This window comes from Mastomys coucha, unplaced genomic scaffold (genome assembly GCF_008632895.1).
Source record: "Mastomys coucha isolate ucsf_1 unplaced genomic scaffold, UCSF_Mcou_1 pScaffold15, whole genome shotgun sequence".
NCBI lineage: Eukaryota > Metazoa > Chordata > Mammalia > Rodentia > Muridae > Mastomys > Mastomys coucha.
This window is the reverse complement of record NW_022196897.1, coordinates 120,072,979-120,094,689: the sequence shown is the minus strand read 5'-3', so window position 1 is coordinate 120,094,689 and position 21,711 is coordinate 120,072,979. Positions and strand designations below refer to the sequence as shown.

The window sequence follows — 21,711 nt, the reverse complement described above, 5'->3', positions numbered from 1 at the left end:
TATTATTTTAAATTCCAGATGGAAGCTCTATCCACGGATGCTTCGTAACGTTGCTGATATCGATCTGTCAACTTCTGTTTTAGGACAGAGAGTCAGCATGCCAATATGTGTTGGGGCTACTGCCATGCAGTGCATGGCTCACGTGGATGGGGAGCTGGCCACTGTCCGAGGTACGAAAGAGAGACAAATAAAGGCTTCTCTAACACCCCTCCCAGGATGCTTTTATTTAAAACAATTACATTCTTTGTTTGTTTGTTTTTTTGTTTTTTTCTTTATATTTTTCAATTTTCATATACATATTTTTAATCAAATATTTTCTTTATTTGCATTACAAATGTAATTCCCTTTCCTAGTCCCCCCTGAACCCTCTATCCCATCTCCCCTCCCCCTGCTTCTATGAGAGTGTTCCCCCACCTACCCACCCTTGGTTTACCATCAACTTTCTAGCTTTTGGTTCAGGGCAAGATTGTCTGTATGTGCTTGGGTTTCCTCTGCGAAACAGAGATCAAACTAGTAGTTGTTAATTCGGTTCCTGGGCAGAGGGAGCGGTCCACAAAAATTATACATATAAACACCTAACGCAGAGTAGTTCTCAGCTAATGCTTGTTATTTTATAAGTAGTAATGTCAAGGTCTCTAAAAATGGAGATCTGAGAACTAGCTTGCCCAAGATCATAGGTCTTGAGTAGTAGTGGTGGGGTTACTCCAAACAAATGATTTGCATACTGAAAGAACAAAGGCAGAGACCTGGTTGACTCTGTTTTCTTCTATGGGATTGGAACTTGATTCTGTTTTATGGGTGGATTCTTTTCCCAGAAGAGCGTTTCCCACTGCCCCAGGAAGGAGAGAAGAGGAAAGGGAAAAGACTACAAAGAAATTTCTCTTCATGGCTAATCGATTAACTTCCTAGTTCCCTAGCAACACTGAGTATGTGGAAGGCTATACACAGACCTCTGCACATTCTGCTTTACAGATGAAGAAGTGTGCCTGGGGAATCCTAGCTGACATCTTTTGATGCCAGGTAGGCAAGAAATGAAGGGCCAAAAGAGCATGAACTCAGTTCTATTTTAAAGCTTTTTAATTCTGAGAATTAAGAATCAAATGGTTCTACCTTCTTCATTAAAATGACTCCCACAGAACTCTGCCAAGAATATCAAAATTTTCCTTTGACACATAAAGGTTGTACTGCATAAGCAGAGGTCAGAGGCTGGCAGGATCCTTAATGCTGGAGAGCTACATGCAGCTGAGTGTGCTCAGAGCCCCAGGGGCTTAGTTTTGGTAATTGAGAAACACACAGCCCCTGGGATAGAGGTGGTGGGAGGTGGGAGATTGGACTAAACGAGTGTAGAGGGATGGGTTTATTTAAAGAAACTTAGGGAAACAAAACAAAAGTGGAGAGATGGGCATGTTAGATTTAAGCTTGAATGTACCAAAATTGTCATAAATATCAAAAAGAAATATTCCATAGGATATTGTAATTTTTTTTAGAGGAATTGAAAATTAGTTGAGAAAATAAGAGACTGCAAAGGAATAATGTTCACTCAATGTCAATAACCCTCGAAGAAGAAAACGATACAAAGACAAAAGTAAGAAAATCAGAAATTCATGAATGGAGACAAGAGTCAACAAAGGGAAATGCTCCACTAATATGCAAAGGAATATAAGTCATTACCATGAATCTTATTTTCTGAGGGTGAGATTATTATTTTAAGGTCGTGATGTCTGGTATGATTTAGGAGAAGTGTTCAGTTTCCAACATGGATCAGAAGAATGGAAAGCAAGGAATCTAAGAAATAATGTGGTACTCTATCAAAGATTTTAGATGGGAATTCTACATGATGCTGTAGCTTTCTTTCTTTGTTTCTTTGTTTGTTTCTTTCTTTCTTGGAAAACGATTTGTACAAGAATTCCCATGATTTTAACTTCATTTGAAGAATTGACTTCTAATTAAAGAAACCATGGAAAAAATGGCAAGCATATCAAAAGAAACAAAATTTTGAAAATGGTACAGAAATTGACTAGGATCTCTGTCTTTTGTCTCTTTTAAAATCTATCCTTCCTTCTTTTTCTTTTGTTCTCTAGTTCAACTTTTTTTCAAAGTGGTGAGTAGGAGATTACTTCTTGGTTTTAGCCCATCCTTATAAACTATATTTGAATTATTGTTCAAGAAGCAAACAGTGGAAGATAGATTTGAAAGAGGAGACAAAACCAGAAAACAACTCAGAAGACAGAACAGAAGGAAGCAAGTAGATCAGTGGGTAGAGCTCTCCTTGGTAAGTCACTGCAGAGCCAGAGAACTTGGCATCACTGCCCAGTTTTGTGGATAAATTGCTAGAGTTTCAGAGAACTGCTTTCATAACCAGTGATGGCATGCTGTACTCTCTAACATCCTCCCTATGGGTCCAAAGCCCGTGATTCTGGTGAGGATGGGCTGGAGTAAAATGAAAATGCTTATTAAGAATCTGTTAGGGAGGACCATTCATCAAATGTCATGTTTCCTGGCACTTACCAGGAGCTGATATTAAGTGCCCATTAGCTCTTACCCTTCAGACTTATTTACCACCTTCTAGGCACTTGCCAGCTGTCAAATTTCGTATTCTCAGAAAGCCCAGAGAAGCAGCTATATTACTAAGCCTACTTTACACATGAGAAACTGAGGCACGTATGAGATGAATCACTTGCTCAGGGCTACATGATTTGTAAGTGACAGGAAGTGTCCAGAGCCCAGCAGTGTGTCTCCAGAACAGTGCCCCCTAACTACCATGTGCTGCTTTGAAAATGCTCTGAAGGAGTTATAGCATCCGAAGCCATGCGTTTATAGCTTTAGGTGTGTACAAAGCAGTACTCTGGGACAGTGACACATACAATCTACCTGTGAATGAAGTGGAAAAGGTGTAAGAAATAGGGTTCAGATATCCATGTCTTCAAGAATCCAAAAACATCTGAGCCAGAGCATCTCAGATTATAATGCAGCTGTTTACCAGGGAGCTCCCTCAAGGACCTCCTCATTCTTCTGTTTCCATCTGTGTTCTCACGATCATCTACGACGCGTTGCTGTTGCTTTCTTTAATATTAGAATTAATCAGCTCAGAGCAAAGGGTGTTGCTTGGTTCATGCATGTGGGCATGGTCTGTGGATTTGGCCAAGGTTTGTGCATTTATGTGTGAGATAATGAGATTCTTTGGCAGGAAGAGGAGGGGCCCTTGAGGGGATCCTGTGGTGACTGGGGTATTTGAATTCATTACTTCTTCCTGCCGCTGTTGGCTTCTGGAGAAATGTGGACCGAGATAATAGCTTGGTGAAGGATGTAGTTAGCCACAAGTAAGTTTAAGCAAGAATGGAGCAACCTTCATGTTTAGAAGATTACTCTCTGAAATGCAGGAAACTATCACAGAATCAAGAATCTATTAATTGATTTAATCCATTATCCCCAGGAAGAACTAGACAATCTAGATCTGATACTTGAAAGTACTGTAAACTCTGTTCAAGTTATCAGGGAAGTATTTTGACAATCTCTTAATTATCTGGCCCCTAAATTTTATGTTTCCAGGGACACAGCCTAAGTGAAGTTGGGGCCAAGTTCAAAGGACAGCGGTTAGTTTGTGATCTCAGGACAAAGTGTCCCTAACAATCTGGCAAATGAGAATAAATGAGGGTCATTCGCATCACAGGGAAAGATCTGACCTGTGAAATTAGCATGTTCTCTTGACAGTTCTAGATATGGCCATGACACCTGGGTGATTTCCAGAGTTGTTCTTAGAATCTGACTCAAAAGCCCTTTACTTTGTCCTGTCACCACGGTCGGCACAAATAGGCATGACCTAGACCCACAAATAAGATTCCATGTTTTCCCATTGTCTGATGGTTGTAGAATGCACGACACATTTTATTATTAATTTTGAGATGCAATGACGATGCATACAAGTATACTTGTAAGACTCAGGGACTCCTTTACATTTTAGTGAACAGCTAGTCACTGGATGTAAGCAAGAGCTCTACATTCCAGGCATTCTAGTGTGGAATCATGAAATAAATGCTAGAAAAGCTGACAGCGGTGGAGCATGCCACTCGCTCACTTTCTCCCCAGACCCCCAGGCTCCCCAAATCTTCCTCTTGCATATCTAACCTCTTTCAGGAAAGCACGGTCTACTCATGTCTTATGATAGTGAAAACTACTTTTTTTAAAACTAATACTTTTGACTTACACTTAATGCTAGGACCTCAAGAATTACTTCTAAAGGCTGAGTTTGAGATGTTTAATGTCCATAAAGTAGAGGTGGTAAGGAAAGAGTCTGCGCTCGGTAGTGAAGGCGGTGATTGCCTGTTTGATCCCAAAGGGGGCAGTCGTGAGCTTGCTTAGGCTGACTTTTCCTGAGGGAGTGAGGAGAGGCTGCCAGCTCTTCAAATATCTCAAAAGAAGCCAGCAATCTCATATTTTTATGTACAATTTCTTGTTTTTATATGTTGGCAAATAAATCAAAATTCTTTAAAATGCTATTTGGGTCAACAGCGTGTGGGCCAAAGCAAATACTTTTGTGGGTTACAACTGTCCCTGGCTGTTCAGCAAGGACAACCGATTTATGTGCAAATTCACCACCGACTGGTTTTGCCGCTTAGGGCCTCTGCTCCTTTGCACTTTCTAGGGTCTCTGAGAAAGTGAACTGCTTAAGGAAGCCCAGGGTTTTGCATACCATGTCCCAAGGGGCTTGGGGCTGTTCTAAAGGACCTTAGAAACTTACTCATCACTGAGCATGCCTGCTGTTGTGAATTTAGTAATTAAAAAAAAAGTTCTTTAGGAAAAACTTTTTACTGTTAAACAACACACGACGGGGAAAACCTGCCTGTGAGAAAACTGCAAAACAAAACCACCTCAGCCTGGCGGCTCATGCTTGCAACCTCAGCATCAGGAGATGGGGGCTGGGGACGGCAGTGAGTTGGTAGCAGGTAGGGAAGGCTACTAGCAAAACAAAGTAATCATATCACCATAAGACGGAGACACAAAACCAGAGAAAGAAACCAACGAAGACAGAACACAAAAATGCAGAAGAGTAAATAATTTTTACACTTTTAAAAAAAATGGTTCTGAATAAATCACATTTAAAATTTCACCAACTACCAAAGACAACTCAAAGTATATAGTTGGCCTCAAACATTTTCCCGGGGTTCCCCCTTTTTAGAAGTGTTTTAAGGCAGCAGTTGGAGAGCACCTGTGTGCACTTGTGGTTGTTTCTCACACTGCATCCCTGGGATATGGAATAGGAGTGGAAGCACATTTGTCTTTGAATCTTGGCGAAGACACAGATAAATATTTGGTAAATATTTCAGAAATTGAGAAAATTATATACTTCAAAGCTGGTGGAAAGAAAACTGAGATTTATTGAACCATTGGTGTGTCTCAAATTTTTAAATTTATCTCATTTATTGCTTAACACTATCCTAAAACACATTCACCTAAATTCCTAAGGTCTGATCTTTAACTCTACTAAGATGGAAACTGAGGCTGGGTGACATTAAACATTTTGTTCAATGTTGTTATTCCATTATTCGATGCTGACTGTGAAATTCTGATCAACCACCAATATTTTCCAATATCATTAATTGGACCAAGAGGCCAAAGGCAAGCCCTATGTGCCAGTCTAGCAACATTAATCCAAACCATAGCAGTTTTACTCTTTGAATTTTGAGAAGAAATAAGCCAAAGAAAAAGAAAGCCATTATGAAATACTTGGTAGTCTTCAATTATGCATCAACAGAAACTACAGTTTCTAAAACTTTTATGAAGTGTGTGTGTGTGAGGGGGGTGTGGTGGCTGGGAACACCACATTTTTTGTTTGTTTTTTGTTTTTGTTTTTTGTTTTGGCATTAGGCTGTGATTAAAAGATTTGGTGCAGAACATTATTTAACCTTAATTATTCTACCTCCACAACTGGAAATTGTTCTAATATTTAGTGAATGGTAAATGTCTATAACTAAGAGACTTTAGCTTCCTCTCTCCTTTTTATTTATCAATTTTGTCTTTATTCTTCAAGGAAGAAACCACTTCTGTATTTCACATATTAAAGGCGCCGTCAAACAGTGACTATCAATCTTCTTAGCTGCTAAAACAGGTGCTATAGTTAGATACAGTTTCTGTATTGCAAGCTGGGCAGACCACTCTGGTTTCCCTTGTCTTTTTCATGGTCATCCTAGCTGTTAATAACTGATCCACCCCTTTAGCCCCAAGTCTGATTTCTCCAATGCTTGTTGCTATGTTACAGATGTTACCAAGGAAGCTCTCTCATGGTATGCATAGTGACCATAATCGAACTTTAACATCTTCCATGGAGTTGCATAAGACTATTTATTTATTGGCTTTAAACATGGGGAAATAATAACAAATGAAAGTATTTATACTTATATTTCTAGCTTGTTATGTGTACAAAGACCACATGAGGGAGTGCTGGGACCTTATATAGAGAAATTCACCACCGTTTAATGTGTTCCAGGAATGCTCAGCATATTAGCAAATTCTTATTAAACTGTCAAAAAGAAGTTTCTAAAGAAATCCCCTCCTCTGGATGCAATTAGAGGCTACCGAACAGGATTTGATGGACCATAAAACCGTTAAATCTGAACACTTTCTTTTTGAGCCTAAAACATTCCAAAGTGAAGTTTGGGATTCAGCTGCGATTGGCCACCTATTAAGGTGCAGGTGGAAGGGCGAGACACAAAGAGCTATACACTCCAGAGAACAGATCGCAGTGGAGGAGAGTGTTCTAGCTGTTGAATTTTCTGGATTTTCCGAGATTAAGTGGTCAGCCTTAACACTGATGGAAAGAGCACTCAGCAGGAAAACATTGTCATTTCCTTTGCTTCCAACTCAAAATGATGCAGTTTTGAAAGTTTTATTGATTTATATATTTATGTGTTATTCTAGGTGACCAGGGAGATATATACATTTCAACATTCCTATCAGAAAAAGAACCACATTGTTCTCAGTTTTACCCAATCCAGGCAAAGCAGTGGGCTTGCTCAAAAAGACATTTTTTACTTTTCCGAAAGTGGAGGGTGTTTGGTGTCCTGGGAGTAATGTTTGGATATTCCGTCTCTGCCATTGCTCTTCAAAATGGGCCTGAAGGGAGGTGTGAGCAAGGAATAGTCAGTGGTGGACAGAGGGTTTAATCTAGGTATCTCTCTGCCCAATATTTTGTCCATTTTTACTAAGAAGAAACAAATTAGGAACAAAAGGGAATAGATCACCTCACACTTTCTCCACATTATGTTAGCTAACTCTTCAGAAGGGAATATCTTATTTTGGTTAAAAAAAAAAAACATGCCAACAACTAAATTAAAAATATAAAAATAGCCAGTCCATGCTTTAAAAACAATTTCCTTACTTCAAGCAATTTTAGCTCATTTTTATGGTTTGTTCTACTTTTCCAGCAAACAAAAGTAATGGGCAGAGCACATTTCCTATGTACACACACACACACACACACACACACACACACACACACACTATATGAAAGTCTATAGTACTCTATTGCTTGTAGTTGTCCCTGACTTAACAATAGATGGTATCCTGATAAACCCATTTTAAGTTGAACATGTTATTCAGATAAAATTCATCGAATGCACTGAATTTGCGGAACCCTGTGACTTAGCAGTTCACCTTGGTTGTTTGCCTTGTCTTTCTCTTGGTGACTGGAAATTGAAGCTCACAGCTACTGATCAACATGGCAAGCAAGAAAGAAGAATTTGGACTATTGCTGGACTGGGAAAATAATAAGGTTCAAAGTTTGAAGTACGGGTCTTACTGAATGCATATTGTTTTCTCTCTGCTATGAACTAGAAAACCATAAACTGACCTGTTGTAAGTTAGGGAGAATCTATAATTAAATAACAATTTCATATCTAAAAATTCACAAAAGCTAAAATTCCATTTCTTTTCTGAAAGTTCAGAATCAAAGTGACATTTCAGAAAACAAAATTTGTTCATCAAAAATGACTATTAAAAATTAGAATCCAGCTGTATTATAATTAGAACCATCATCAAATGGTAGGATATTAAAGATTGGCTACAAAAATGTAAGCAATTGAGTAGCTTTGTGATGAGCATGGAGCATGCCATTGCTTTTGTGACTTCTCAGGGGATGTTGGATTGTGACAGTGAGCAACTGGATTGTAGTGTGTCCCAACACTAAGGGAGTTAAGTTGTGAGAGTTGATTGAAGTCACCAGGGATCGCCTCGGTGATCTTCAAAGTCATTTATCATTAGGAAGTATCTGACAGCAGGGTGGTCTCCTTCTCATTATCTGCCAGTTATATCAGGACCATACCAATCAGTTAGCCCAGGAGAATGACGAAGCAGGTGAGGTGTAACATAGTATTATGCCTTAGTGATGGGCTGGAACAAGACAGGCAGGTCTAAGGAGTCAGTAGGACTGATGGGTCTTTATACACACTTCTCTATGGTAACCAAAAAAAAAAAATCTCAAAGTTCAGTGTCAGGCTAGCGTGATCCTGGAGGATGTACTGCTCCGATTTGGAGCACGACTCATGTTAAAGGAATTGTAAGATTAAGATTAAGCCTGTTTTCCTCACCTTTGTTGAAAGTAGTTAAATTGATTATAGTCCTTAAATATTAAGGTTTATTTGACTATTTCTGAAGAGTTTTGAGCATAATTTACAATTCACTTAGTTAATTTTCTCAGAACTCTATTTTTCCAGAGAAGCCTAATAATACTTTGAGACACTCTTGCAACGTTGGTCATGTTCTTAGTCCTTGCTAGATGAAAGGCTGACGCACGCAAACGGACATTGAGGTGTATGTTTTTGCAAGTACTTTAGCATGACAGACCTTGAATTTAGAGCACACAGTGGCTTGGTACTCTGTCACTGCATATTTTCCCCATTACACAAGGACTTCCTGTGCAGATGACAAAATTCGTTTTCAGCGCAGATGTTTTGGTGACTAAGTTTTGTAGGAGCATTTTAATCAAATGCATCTTACAATGTTTTAGACCTTTTGAACAAATTAGACTTTTCTCCTTGCTTCTTTCTTTCTCTCTTTTACTTTAAAAGATGTAACTTTGAAAACTCAAGTCTCCTTTCCCATAAAAGAGAGATAATGGTCAAATAAAGCATTTGAAAGCAGGGTATTTCAAATTGTTCAATGTTTGCACCCCAGTCAGAGTATGGGAGGGTCTTTCACGAATTAATGTTATGAAAAATAGTCATAACTTCAATGGTGTGACTGTGGATGAATATCTTCAGGTCCATCAGTTTGTTTTTTTTTTTCTCATGTCAAGTATAAGCACGATGAGCTTTTGTTATATTTCCTTACCCGATACCCTATCATAAGACTCCAGGACTTGACATTATACATTTGGAAGCTAATTTATAATTGGTAAATTGGAATTTCCCAGCTTTGGGTAACCACTCTTTCTTCCTTTCCATCTTTGGACATTTAAATTTGGATTCAGTCCTGAATGTATCCTTCTAACCTGAAATCTAGGAAGCTGAGGAAATGATGGATAAGCCGGCTTACGAAATACATCTAGTGATGGTTAAATGAACTGAGTCTAGTCACTCTAATGCAGTTTAACTCCTCCATGAAAAAAGAGTAAGACATGAATAGGTAAGGAAAAGTTTTCATTAAGGGTTGAAATAAAGAAACCTGCCCCCCAATCCAGGGGCCCAATGGCATTGCTCAGCCATAAGGCAGACCTCAGCAGGTATACGGTTTTGTTGAGCTATTAACTTGTTTCTAGTTATATAAGCCACTGTACATTGGACTTGAGAATTTATATTAGATCAATTCTTATGCAGGCAGTTACAGATGGCCCAGAGTAAGGATGCACTTAATACTTCATTGGATGGTGGCTCGGTGAGTTATACTGCTCACCTCATGTGTAGTCCCACACTAGTGTATGTGATTTAACTTTAGTAAAGACACAGTATTTGAGTGGACCTGAGAGCTGAGTACTGCTATCATTACTCCACAGCCTGGTATGTCATCTGTTTATTTGCTAGTAGGTTTGAGTTTCTCATATCTGTTTGATAATGGCCCGTTGTCAGGCATATGGTTTGTCCATGTTTTCTTCCAGTTTACTGGCAGTCTCTTCTCTTGTTAACTGTTTTCTTCACTGTGCTAAGACATTGCAGGTCATTGAAATACCTTGAAAACTCAAAAATAAGATTACAGTGTGACCCAGCCATCTCACTTTGAAATATTTAAGGGAATTGAAACTAGCATGCTAAATATACAGTTACAATCTCATGTTCAGTTCAGCATTATTCAAAATAGCCAATATGAAAGAACCTAAGATCCCATTAATGGATGAACAAATAAAGAAAATGTGATGTGGAAGCATGCACAATGAAATATTATAGGACTGTAGAGTAAAGTGATAGGAACTAGAAGCTGTGATTGGGGGATGAGGATGGAGAAAGGAGGATGTCAGTCAGAGTCTAGGATGATGTAATAGAAATGAGAAGACAGAGTTCAGGATGAGAATGGGAAATGAAGGAGTTAATCAAGTCTAGTATAGACTAGAGGAATAGCCATTGGGAAGCTATTGGGCTGCATGAAATCACTCTGAATACTGATATATATATTTCAAAATTTGCTGAAAGAATAGGATTTTTAAACTTAATTTTAGTGCAATGGGTTGAACTCAAAGCCTTATTATACATACTATTCAAGTGTCTACCAAGCTACATATCCAACCTTGAAGAACAGATTTTTGATGTTTTCATCACAAAATTAGTTGCATATGTTACTAGCATAATTGATTATCTTTTACTATGAGCATATAAGTCAAAAGATCACATTGTATCACCATTATACACACAATTACCACTTGTCAATTAAAATTCATAGATATATGTAAAAAAAACATTGCTGACTATGGGGAAATTTACCCTAAGATGATGTTAAGAAGTATGTCTCTGATAAAATATGAAAAATTTGACAGTGCTCTTGGTTTTCCTTTTCCATATTGCTGTAGAAATTACTGCACCTAACTCATCTCAGTCATGTGAGCTCAGCATTCAGAGGTAATATTCATAGACTTGTCTTAATTTAAATAACAGTTGAGTGATGCTCTAAAGTAGGCAGGGCAACTGGCTTAGAATTATATTGCAAGAGGAATGTACCTCCTGGACAGAAAGCTGGGGCTATTGCCAAGTCTTGGATGCTCAGCCTGTTATCACCTGTTTCTACTGTAAGGCATCAGCATTATCTCCAAACTATCTGTCTGTCTGTCTGTCTATCTATCTCTATCTATCTATCTATCTATCTATCTATCTATCTATCTATCTATCTATCTATCTATCTATCTATCCATCCATCTATCCATCCATCTACCTATCCATCCATCCATCCATCCATCCATCCATCCATCCACCCATCTACCTATCTACCTACCTATCTATCTCTTTGTTTTCAGTACCCTCGTGCATGAGACCTCACTGTTGTCTCTTTTGCTGATGTATGAGTGTCCTAGTTTTCCTCAGAGCAATGGTATAGCATATGACTGCTACTGCACAATAGAGAAGGAAGGAACACACACTTCAAAAGTTTAGTTGGGAGCTAGAAAGATTCTTAGTGGTTCAAATCACTTGTTACTCTTGCAGAGAACTCAGATTCAGTTCTCAAGCAACAATATGGCAAATCCCAACTTATCTACAATTATCACAACACACACACACACACACACACACACACACACACGTGCTCATGGGTGTAAATTAAAAACAAGTAAATTTTTAAAATAAAAGTTGTTACTTAAGTTTTTTCAATGCTTTACTTTTAATGATGGTTCTAAATGGTTTAACCTCCCTTTTAGCCCACCACCCAACTGAAGTAGTGGAGAAGGAAGGATATGAGGGATGTGAACCTGTTTAGAAAGTTTTTTTTTGGAGCAACTCCCATCTGTGTTGTCTGGAAATTGGCAGTTTAGTTCTCAGATATTAGCAGCAGCTTGATCCACTGGCAAATACTTCACGAATATATCAGCAGTCCAATTCGGTAGAGTTGGGATAGCAAACACGAATCCGCAGTGGTGGCACTACCTAACAGAGACAGCCATGCCTCAGCCTCAACACAGGCCAGCCAGAGGGACCAGCAGGAATGCCAGAAGTTCTCATGTCTCTCTCATCGAAGTGAAGATCAGCAAAGACTTGAAACCAACAAGGCATTGCACACCTTGCTCTATAAGCAAGCCTAGGTCAGCCCCTGCCCCACCCCACCACCTCTCACTCCCCCAACCCTCCATCCCTGTCACACTCTGTCGAGTCCTTTTTTATACTCCCTCTAAACATCACGTGTCCTCCAGCATGTACATCTATCTCAGCTGACATCACTTGGCAAATCAGTCTGAATCTGTGGAAGTGGCAGGAAACTGCATGCAGCAAGCATAGCATACCACCAGAAAGTTTTTTGGTGTGTTTCTTTTTATGGAGTCAGGACAAATGGAGCTCAACTACTCAGTGTAAGGCAGACCAATACATGTATGTTGTTTGTGAAGATTCTCTCACCATGTGTTCTTTCATGTGCTTGCATTAGCAAAGCATCCTTTCTCCTGTGTCTGCTTCAAAAAGAAAAAAAACAAAACAAACAAACAAACAAAAAAACCTTCAGTGGTCAGCCTTAGCCACCCATGCTAAATATTCCTTTACATGTTTGCCCCAGCAAGACACCATCCACCCAGCTTTCCAAAGAACCCTTAAGTTTCCACTTCCAAAAGGTTAGCTGCACAATTAGTGCCACAAATCTGAAATCCCAGCAATTAGGAAGTAGTGACATAGTGACAAGAGGGTCTTTTGTTCAAGGCCAACCTAAAATACATACCAAATCCCAGGCCAGACTCGGATGCACAACAAGACCAAGGAAACAAAGAACTTTCCTCTGAGATTTTCGGCTTTTATTCTTGAAGTTATACTTTCAGGGTGATAAAAAGAGGCAGTAAAAATAAGAAACCAAAGTCCCGAGAGGCTACATAGGATTCCCATTTACTTGGCAGTGTATTCTTCTGCATATGTTATATTAAATTTATTAGTATTACTATCATTGTGCGTGTGTGCGTGTGTGTGTGTGTGTGTGTGCATGTCAGTAAGAGGGTAAATATGTAGAGTTGTTTTTTTCCCTCTACCTTTATGTGGGTTTGGGGGATTAACTCGGGTCATGAGGCTTGCTTGCAAGTGTTTTACCCATTAAACCTTCTCCCTAGCTCTGGATATGTTATCATTAGGATGCATTGACCACCATGAATCTTCAACCCTGGACCAGTATCAGAAATCTGCACCCCTGGAAAGAGCCAGGCTGTGCTCTCAGAGCAACAGTACTTCATCTGAGAGCTCTGTTCAGCAGGCAGTGGCATTGTGGAAATGGAAAATCACCTTACAGTCGAGGGATGAACAGCCACCATCTGGGGATAAAGAGGAAAGCTGAAGCCTATCCTTTGTAGAATTAAATCTACTTTTGAGAGAAGCAGGTCACAGATTCAGACCTCACAGGGAGATTCAAAAGCTCTTGGGAATAACAGGATGAACATATCTATGTACACATGTCACCAGAGGATTTTTCTCACTAGAACTTTGGGACGAAGCTTGTCCATGCTCAGGTACTTTAAAAAAATTAAAAAGTATAATCTTGCCAGGCAGTGGTGGCACACACCTTTAATCCCAGCACTTAGAAGGCAGAGACAGGTGGATTTCTGAGTTCGAGGCCAGCCTAGTCTACAGAGTGAGGTCCAGGACAGTCAGGGCTATACAGAGAAACCCTGTCTTGAAAAACCAAGAAATCTTTATCTCCAAAAATGCCCAGTGAACTAGAAGGGTTTATCTCTCAGGTGAAGGTGATATGTGAAATACTTAATATTTAGTACAGCAAAGGACTTTAACCCATGAAAAGGGATGCTTATATACCACCATCTTGTGTTGTAACCAGCATTGATGCTGCAGGGTGTGCCCGGTATTATAGAGGTCACTGGTCTTTAAGAGTTCCAAGGAACCATTGGTGAGGGGAGGATCTGAAGGCGTGATGAAATACTTTGGTACATTTGAAGTACAGAACAGTTGCTTCGCAGCTATGGTTACCTACCTATTAGAATGGAAGTACATTAATTTTCTTTTCTGAGGTCAGGTGTAACTGAGGCTGGCCCTAAACCTACTTTGTTGCAACAGGAAATCCAGGCTCTTCTTAAAATTGAAAACTTCATACCTTAGCTTTCCCAAGGACTGAATAAGAGTGATCACATTTGGGTATGTTTCAATACACTGAGGTGTTAAAATGTCATTTTTGGATCTGCTCTTACTTGAATAGACACATTTCCAGTTCTATCTCTAAATGGGCCTTCAGTTTGTTCTAAGGTAAAAATATGTTGAAAAATAACAGCTAAACTGCATTAGTAATTTTCTTTGTGTAGGACAAGTCACGCACAGGAATCAGAGCAGTCAGTAATGTTTGTTCAGGAAGCAAGGGTCCTTCTAAGATGTCTCCCGTATTCTTTCCTGTTTGTGATAGCTTTGTCTCAGCAGAGATGATTCAACGTGCTCAGTTTCTGCTATTCCCTGTGTTGCCAGTAGGATCTTTTTTTTTTTATTAGATATTTTCTTTTTTTACATTTCAAATGATATTTCCTCTCTTGGTTACCCCTCCGAAAAACAAAACAAAACAAAAACAAAAACAAAAAACAAATCCTGTTTCCTCCCCTGGCTTTGTTCCTTCTTAGGAGGGGGAACAAAATACCCATCAAAGGAGTTGCAGAGACAAACTATGGAGCGGAGACTGAAAGAAGGACAATCCAGAGACTGCTCCACCTGGGAATCCTTCCCATACTCAATCATCAAACCCAGACACTATTGTAGATGTCAGCAAGTGCTGGATGACAGGAACCTGATACAGCCAGTAGGCTCTTATTAAATCACCAGCATTTGTTAAATCCTTGCCACCAGAAAAAACTGTAACTTAGAATTTATGGTCCTCACCTCCAAATTTCAGCCCCTATGATGTTAGTTGTGGAAAACTAAGCATGCTGCTTGGGACCATTGCCCAGTGACAGCATTCAAGACTCCTATGACCTGGGTTTGATCTCCAGTGCTTGAGGGCAAAGTAAGTTTGAAAACATTAGAGGAGGATGGGCAGCTCCAGAGCAGGTGGGAGCAATGGAGGCATGGACTACTCTATTGTCTACAGACATCTAAACTTAAGTGATTATGGAAAGGTGTTCGAGAATGCGGACACCCTGAGCAAATTGGGAGGCTTGGTGTTGGTATGACTTGTGCATTGGTTTTTAACATTGTCACAACCTCTATGAAATGAGAATCCTTGAAGACATCCATGTCACCACTGGCAGAGCTGTGCCTGAGTGCACTGTTAACTCCATGAAGGTCCCCAATTATCTGAATATCTTCTTTGCTGATCCTTTTGGGAAGAAATACTTTTATCTGTGCTTAGCTATCCGAGACAATCATGGATAACTGTCCTAGACAAATAGGCACATTGAAGTTTTGTCTGTCTTTGCTGCCCAATTCTATATGACCTTAGTTAGGTCACATCTTCAGGACATCTTTTTTATTTTGTTTATTTATTTATTTTTTTGTGGTAATGTGATAGCTAGAAGTTCTGACTCAAGCACTCAATGCCCTCTGGTGTTGTTTCCACATTGCTAAATTTAATGAAAATCAGACAAGGATCCAGATGTATTGTTATCTAGCAAAATGTGTTTCTTATGGACAGTGATTTGCAAGCCTTGAGAACCTATTATACTATTATAGAAATTCTCAAACAAGCTCCTGGGATGAACACGGTCAAAAGGCATGGTGCACTTCAGCTCACATATTTTGTTTGAGATGAAGATACCATCAAAGGTATTGGAAAAATAAGGTCCATGTTTCAAAAACCAAAACCATCTTAAAAGCACTCGAATTTAGGCTTCTAATATCCTAAACTGATGCTAACATTTTAGTATTCTAGTGCAGTTCAGCATAGATGGCAGCAGCAAATCTGGAAGAGTCGAATTCTTGGGGTATAACGGGGACCAATGGAGTAAGAAACTGTTGGTTGGACAATGAGGCCCCCCTTTTGTAAGCTCTCCAGGAAATCTGGTTGCCGATTAAAGTTTGAGTGTGGAAGCTCTTGAACCTCTCAGAGAAACGTCATAAACACCATCCTGCTTAATTCCGCCTATTGTCTTGTGAGTGTCACTTGGACAAATACATTCGCTCCCACTTGACACAAGGTGGCCTTTCATGAATGGCTGTGGATGTTTATGCTCAGTTCGTGGATTTTTCTATATAGCATCCAAATACCAAATCAGGCTTCTCCTCCAGTAGACTCTTGCTACCTTTTAGGGAGGAGATCCCATCACACATGTTCTTTTAAGTCTTCCAAGGCAATGTTCTCACTGATTGCTACCTTGCTCAAAAGAATGAATCTGCATTTGATCTCTAAGGCATACACTGATGTGTTAGAATGGCGGGTCACGTCAGAACATACAACACTAGGCCCAAACAGTTCCACATGTAAGAGGTTTAATTGAGAGGGAGAGAGGGGGTAGTGGCACAGATAGAGAGGAGGGGGAGAGAGAGGAAGATGGAGGAATGTTCCCAGTATATATATATGGGTTGTGACGTATGGCCACAAGTAAAGGTGAGAGGAGCCCAATGGATCCTGGGAATATGGTGGCTGTTGCCCTGGCAACAGGTCTGTGGACCTGCCCATGCATCACCACAGGTTTTGGATGTCCTGACGCTAACACACACTTTTAAAGGGGGCAGAAAGGTAGAATGTGTCTTAGTAAACACTTAAAAAAGAAAATCAGAAATATAAAAAGGGGTCCAGGAAAGAGCCAGGGCCAGAGAGAGCATGGGGAGGGAGGAGGGAGGGGGGTGGAGCGAGAGCAAGAGGAAGAAGGGAATGGGAAAAAAGTACTTCATCTCAGGCATTTAGTGTGTGTGTATATATATGTATGTATATATTTATATATATATTTAGTGTATATATATACATACACATATATATATGTATATATATGTGTGTGTATATATATATATACACACATATATATACATATAGATATGTATATATATATGAAGGAAAACCTGAACTCACCATGGTTTTATAACTCATTAATGTTTAGTTTGTTTAGGTGAGTTATAATTTGTACAAATATGGAAACATGTAATAAATGCTTTTTTGACTTTTTAAGGAGTCTATCTACATATCTTTATTGTATTAAGATGCACCTATAAGTACATTTTAAAAGATTTATTTATTTTAAGTCTCATTGTAGCTGTCTCTAGACACACCAGAAGAGGGCATCAGAACTCATTACAGATCGAAGACTTAAAAGAACATGGGTGATGGGATTTCTTCCCTAATAGGTGTAAGAGTTTAGTGGGAGAGGCTGATTTGATGTTTTCATGCTATACAGAGTGTGGTTGCTGGGAATCGACTCAGGACCTCTGGATGGGCAGCTAGTGCTCTTAACTGCTGAGCCATCTCTCTAGCCCTATAAGTATTTTATAATTATAGCAAGTAGAGTTCTCCAGAGAGATGGGGTCAGTAAGATCTATCTCCTAATATAGATAACAGTATCATCTATCTCTCTATCTTTCTATCATTTTCCTTCTTTCCTTCCTTCCTTCCTTCCTTCCTCCCTCCCTCCCTCCTTCCCTTTCTCTCTCTCTTTCTTTCTTCCTCCCTCCCTTTCTTTCTTTCTTTCTTTCTTTCTTTCTTTCTTTCTTTCTTTCTTTCTTTCTCCTTCCTTTTGTTCTATTATCTATCTATCTATCTATCTATCTATCTATCTATCTATCTATCTTTTAATCTCTATATCACTATTTAAGAAAGAGACTTATTTCTAGGACTTGGGTTACACAATCATGGTGGCACCTAAACTCCAAATCAGCAGACTAAGCAGAAGGCTAGTTAATTGATGAAAGGTGACATTAAAGTCAAGTTCAAAGGCAGACAGCTGGGAGAATTTCCTTTCTTTCCTTGGGAGAGATTAGTTGTATTTTATAGTTGAGGCCATACAACAGCAGGATATTTGCTTTGCTTAATTCTACTATTATTTTAAATGCTAATTTCAACTAAAAATACCTTCATGGTAACATTCAGATTTATTTGACCAAATATCTGGGCACTATGCCCTAGAAAAGCTGACACATAAAATTATCCTTCACAACAATACAATCCTTAATCATTGTGTGTATTTTATATATTAATTATATATACTATAACTAGCACCCTAAGATAGTCATTTAGATTGCTTTTAGGGTTTCCACCTTCAGCCATAGTACATCCTTGGTTATTTACTTCTTCTTCTTCAAATGATATAATAAACACAGAGTGAAATTCAATGCATGTTTTATATGTTTATGCTTAAAGATTTGATTTCATGTTGACAGGTTGTATTTGCAGAGGGCTTCCCCTTGAATGAAACACTAGTCTTAGGAGGAGGAGCTGTAGCAGGTCTACCTCAATTTTCTCTGTTTCATTACAGCCTGTCAGACCTTGGGAACTGGCATGATGTTGAGTTCTTGGGCCACTTCTTCAATAGAAGAAGTGGCAGAGGCTGGCCCGGAGGCACTTCGCTGGATGCAACTATACATCTACAAAGACCGTGAGGTCAGCAGGCAGCTAGTGAAGCGAGCTGAGCAGATGGGTTACAAAGCCATATTTGTGACAGTGGACACCCCTTACCTGGGCAATCGCTTTGATGATGTGCGGAACAGGTTCAAGCTGCCGCCACAACTCAGGTCAGTATGACCTCAAAGACTCAAAGTGGAGTTTCTCTTTTCCTTTTATGGGCCACCTCCAGAATCTTTTATTTATTTATTTATTTATTTATTTATTTATTTATTTATTTACTTTAGTTTGCAAGTAGATACCACAAAGTACTAGATATATATATATAGAGAGAGACATTAGCCATAAAAATGTTAACCTTATCATTAAAAGGATCTCAACTGAAAATGATTGGCTCTGTGATTTAGAGAAAGTACTGCCATATATCTGCTTGGGGATGCCACACATTTGAGCTATTCCAATAGGAGGAATTATTGTATATTTGTAAAAGCCAAAGTGCATTAAGTTCTTGGGAAATATGAAACAGCCTACAGATATGTTTTACATAGGTCACAGTTTTATTTTTGTGACCCTGGTGCCATATTTCTTGGTGGAAATCAAAGACTCACATTCATTGTTTAGTTTTAGTTGAAGTAGGAGCAGATAGGGAAAGGAAGACTGAAGAAAGGACAAAGACTTGGAGGGAGAAGAAGCCATGACTTTAATCCTTTATCTTCTTCATTCTCTTCCTCTTTCATGTGGTTCATGAATGGATCAAGATTCATTCATTCACTCACTCATTCATGTTGGCAAAAACCATGCATCAAATAATCTAAAGTTGAATTGATAATTCATCAGGACATCCAACTTTTTATTGACTTTGAACTGTCCCTTCCTTTGTAGCATTTTAGGAACTTGAGTCAAAGCCAGGGCCTCAGTGGAGCTCAGTGAGAAAGGGCTCCAGGTTCCTTCAGCTCGAGCATCTTTCCCCAGAGCTTTCTCTTTCCATATTTTATACCAAAAGGGCCTCTTTTGCATTTTTCATACCACTTGTCATAGATGTGTGACATTCCTTGGGACTATATATATCTAAACAGACATCAAACCTTTGTGTTAGTGAATGCTATTTGATGTTGGGTGACTGTGGATGCCTTCCAGGGAGTCTAGGGTCATTCCACAGGGGCCACTGCTCACTCTGTCAACATTTTGTTTGTGTTTGGAACCACAAGGGCTTTAAAGACAGAAGAAATGCAAAGGAATAAAGACAAAGGAAGCTACGTATAAGCATCCTCTGTTTACCATCTGAAAGAATTAAAAAATGAACAGAAGCAAAGCTCAAGTCAGGTTTTCCCATAAAGAAGACAGATTCCTGGAAATGCAACTTCATATGCATTATGGACAGGAGTACCCAACCTTGTGTAAGGACCACAAAACTGTTATTTGCCATAGCCACCAACATACTTAAGAGACTTTAAAGTACCACACATAAGATTTTGCTATTGTGCTGTGTGTCAACTGGTGATGTAATTAGTGGGAATGCTTGTCACTCCCAGACAGGTTTTGGGGATATTATTTCTGTATGTGGTACCTCAAGTAAGCTAATGAAAGACTTGGTAGTAAGGCTAGCCCACAGATCTGATGAATAGACTACCTAGATATGATATAGGGAGCAAACAACTTCCAACTTCTCCGCTGTGCAATCTATAGTCACCTTCTTTATTTTGACTGCCTACTTTTTACAGACTTTCTAAAATAATTAGTTTTACACTGCCACAGTTTTCCCCAGGAAACACTCGTATTTCCCTTTAGTCCTTTGTGAGGGAATGTTCCATTTCCTCTTTTCCTAATGACATCACTCTTGACTACTGTGATGGTGATAGAAGCAACCATGGAGTTTTCTCTGTGCTTCCTGCTGTATGTAGCAAACGCATAGGTATCTAGTCCTGTGGGCGGGAGAGTACTGTTGTATATCCTGGCTGGGACCCCTTGCTTCTCAACGCAGGGTGACTGCATGATGAGCCACAGGCCCCCCCTCCCCCTTTTCCTTTGCCCCTGGACTTCTGCCCAGATGATGTGGAGAGCCATGAAACAAAGACTCTTTTCAGCTGTTAGTGTTCACAGGAGTGGCCCAGCTTGTCACAGCTCTGTTCTGAAGATGATCAAATCACGAGCAACACATCCAGGTTATGGGGAACACGTAAAACATCCTGCAGCTGGGCACACCCCATCTGAGCCTCACACTGGCAGGGCTTGTCCTGAAGGCATCAAGGCAGCCGGTGGCTCCTGCTCAGTAGCACCTCAGTGATCCACACTCTGTTAGAAGACAGAACACACAAACTGGAGGTCAAGCCTTCCGCTTGAGGCTTCGTTCACCCCCACCCCCAATTCATCTGTGAACAGCACGATATGAAATCAGTTTCTTTTTGCACTGACCTGACTCATAGAAGGTGAAGCCTGCTTTTCAGAAGTGAGGTTTGGCAAGGGAGGGAGACAGGAAATCCAGGGGAGAATGAGTCGCTAAGCCTGGCTCCTTCCAGCCCTTGCTACTTCCTCTGCCCGGGTGGAGGGGAGGGCCCTGACTCTTGGCACCCGGGAGCAGAGAGAGTTCAGAGGGTTGGTAATAGCCACTTGGTCTATATGCAAAACATATGCGTGTGTGCTCTTTACAAACCATGCAAGTGGGAGACAGAAGGGAAGTCCTCCTCTCTGGAAGAAGCAGAAATAGAGCCTGTTTACCACGCGGATTCCGGAGCCTGTGAGGCAGAGGCATTTTGCTTTGCCCATGCTCCACGGATGTAATTTATTACTTGGGTTAAGATTGTCTCTTCCTCTCCCTCCGCAGTATCAGACAGTTTAAGGAAAAGTGACAAGAGCGAATCATTGTTAGGGATACACACCGAGGGAAAAGGTGTTCATCCACTCATGATCCCTGGAACCTGATACTTTCCATGGAAAAATGAGCTTGGCAGAAGGGATTGAGTTAAGGGTCTTGAGATGGGAGACGGTCCTGTTTCATCACATTAGACATTATACGCAATGAAGAGTTTTTCTTAGGAAGAGATGTTCAAGTTGGGGAGAGGAGGAGTTATGATGTTGAAAGCAGAGTTTGGAACCACGTGGTCCAGAGAAGCTGGGCTGTCCACTGTGAGGACA

The 21,711-nt window shown here is 39.9% G+C and overlaps 1 protein-coding gene across 5 annotated transcripts in view; it reads left to right on the top strand.

Moving 5' to 3' along the window:
• Positions 1 to 21,711, top strand: part of Hao1 (hydroxyacid oxidase 1) — a 52,429-nt gene that overhangs the window by 7,833 nt on the left and 22,885 nt on the right. For 4 of the 5 annotated variants that reach the window (XM_031373667.1, XM_031373666.1, XM_031373668.1 and 1 more), the window contains 2 exons: positions 19 to 170; positions 18,494 to 18,749. In XM_031373667.1, coding sequence (XP_031229527.1) covers positions 19 to 170; positions 18,494 to 18,749 — 408 coding nt within the window. The remainder of the gene's footprint in view (positions 1 to 18; positions 171 to 18,493; positions 18,750 to 21,711) is intronic. The other variant, XM_031373669.1, reaches the window with a different exon arrangement.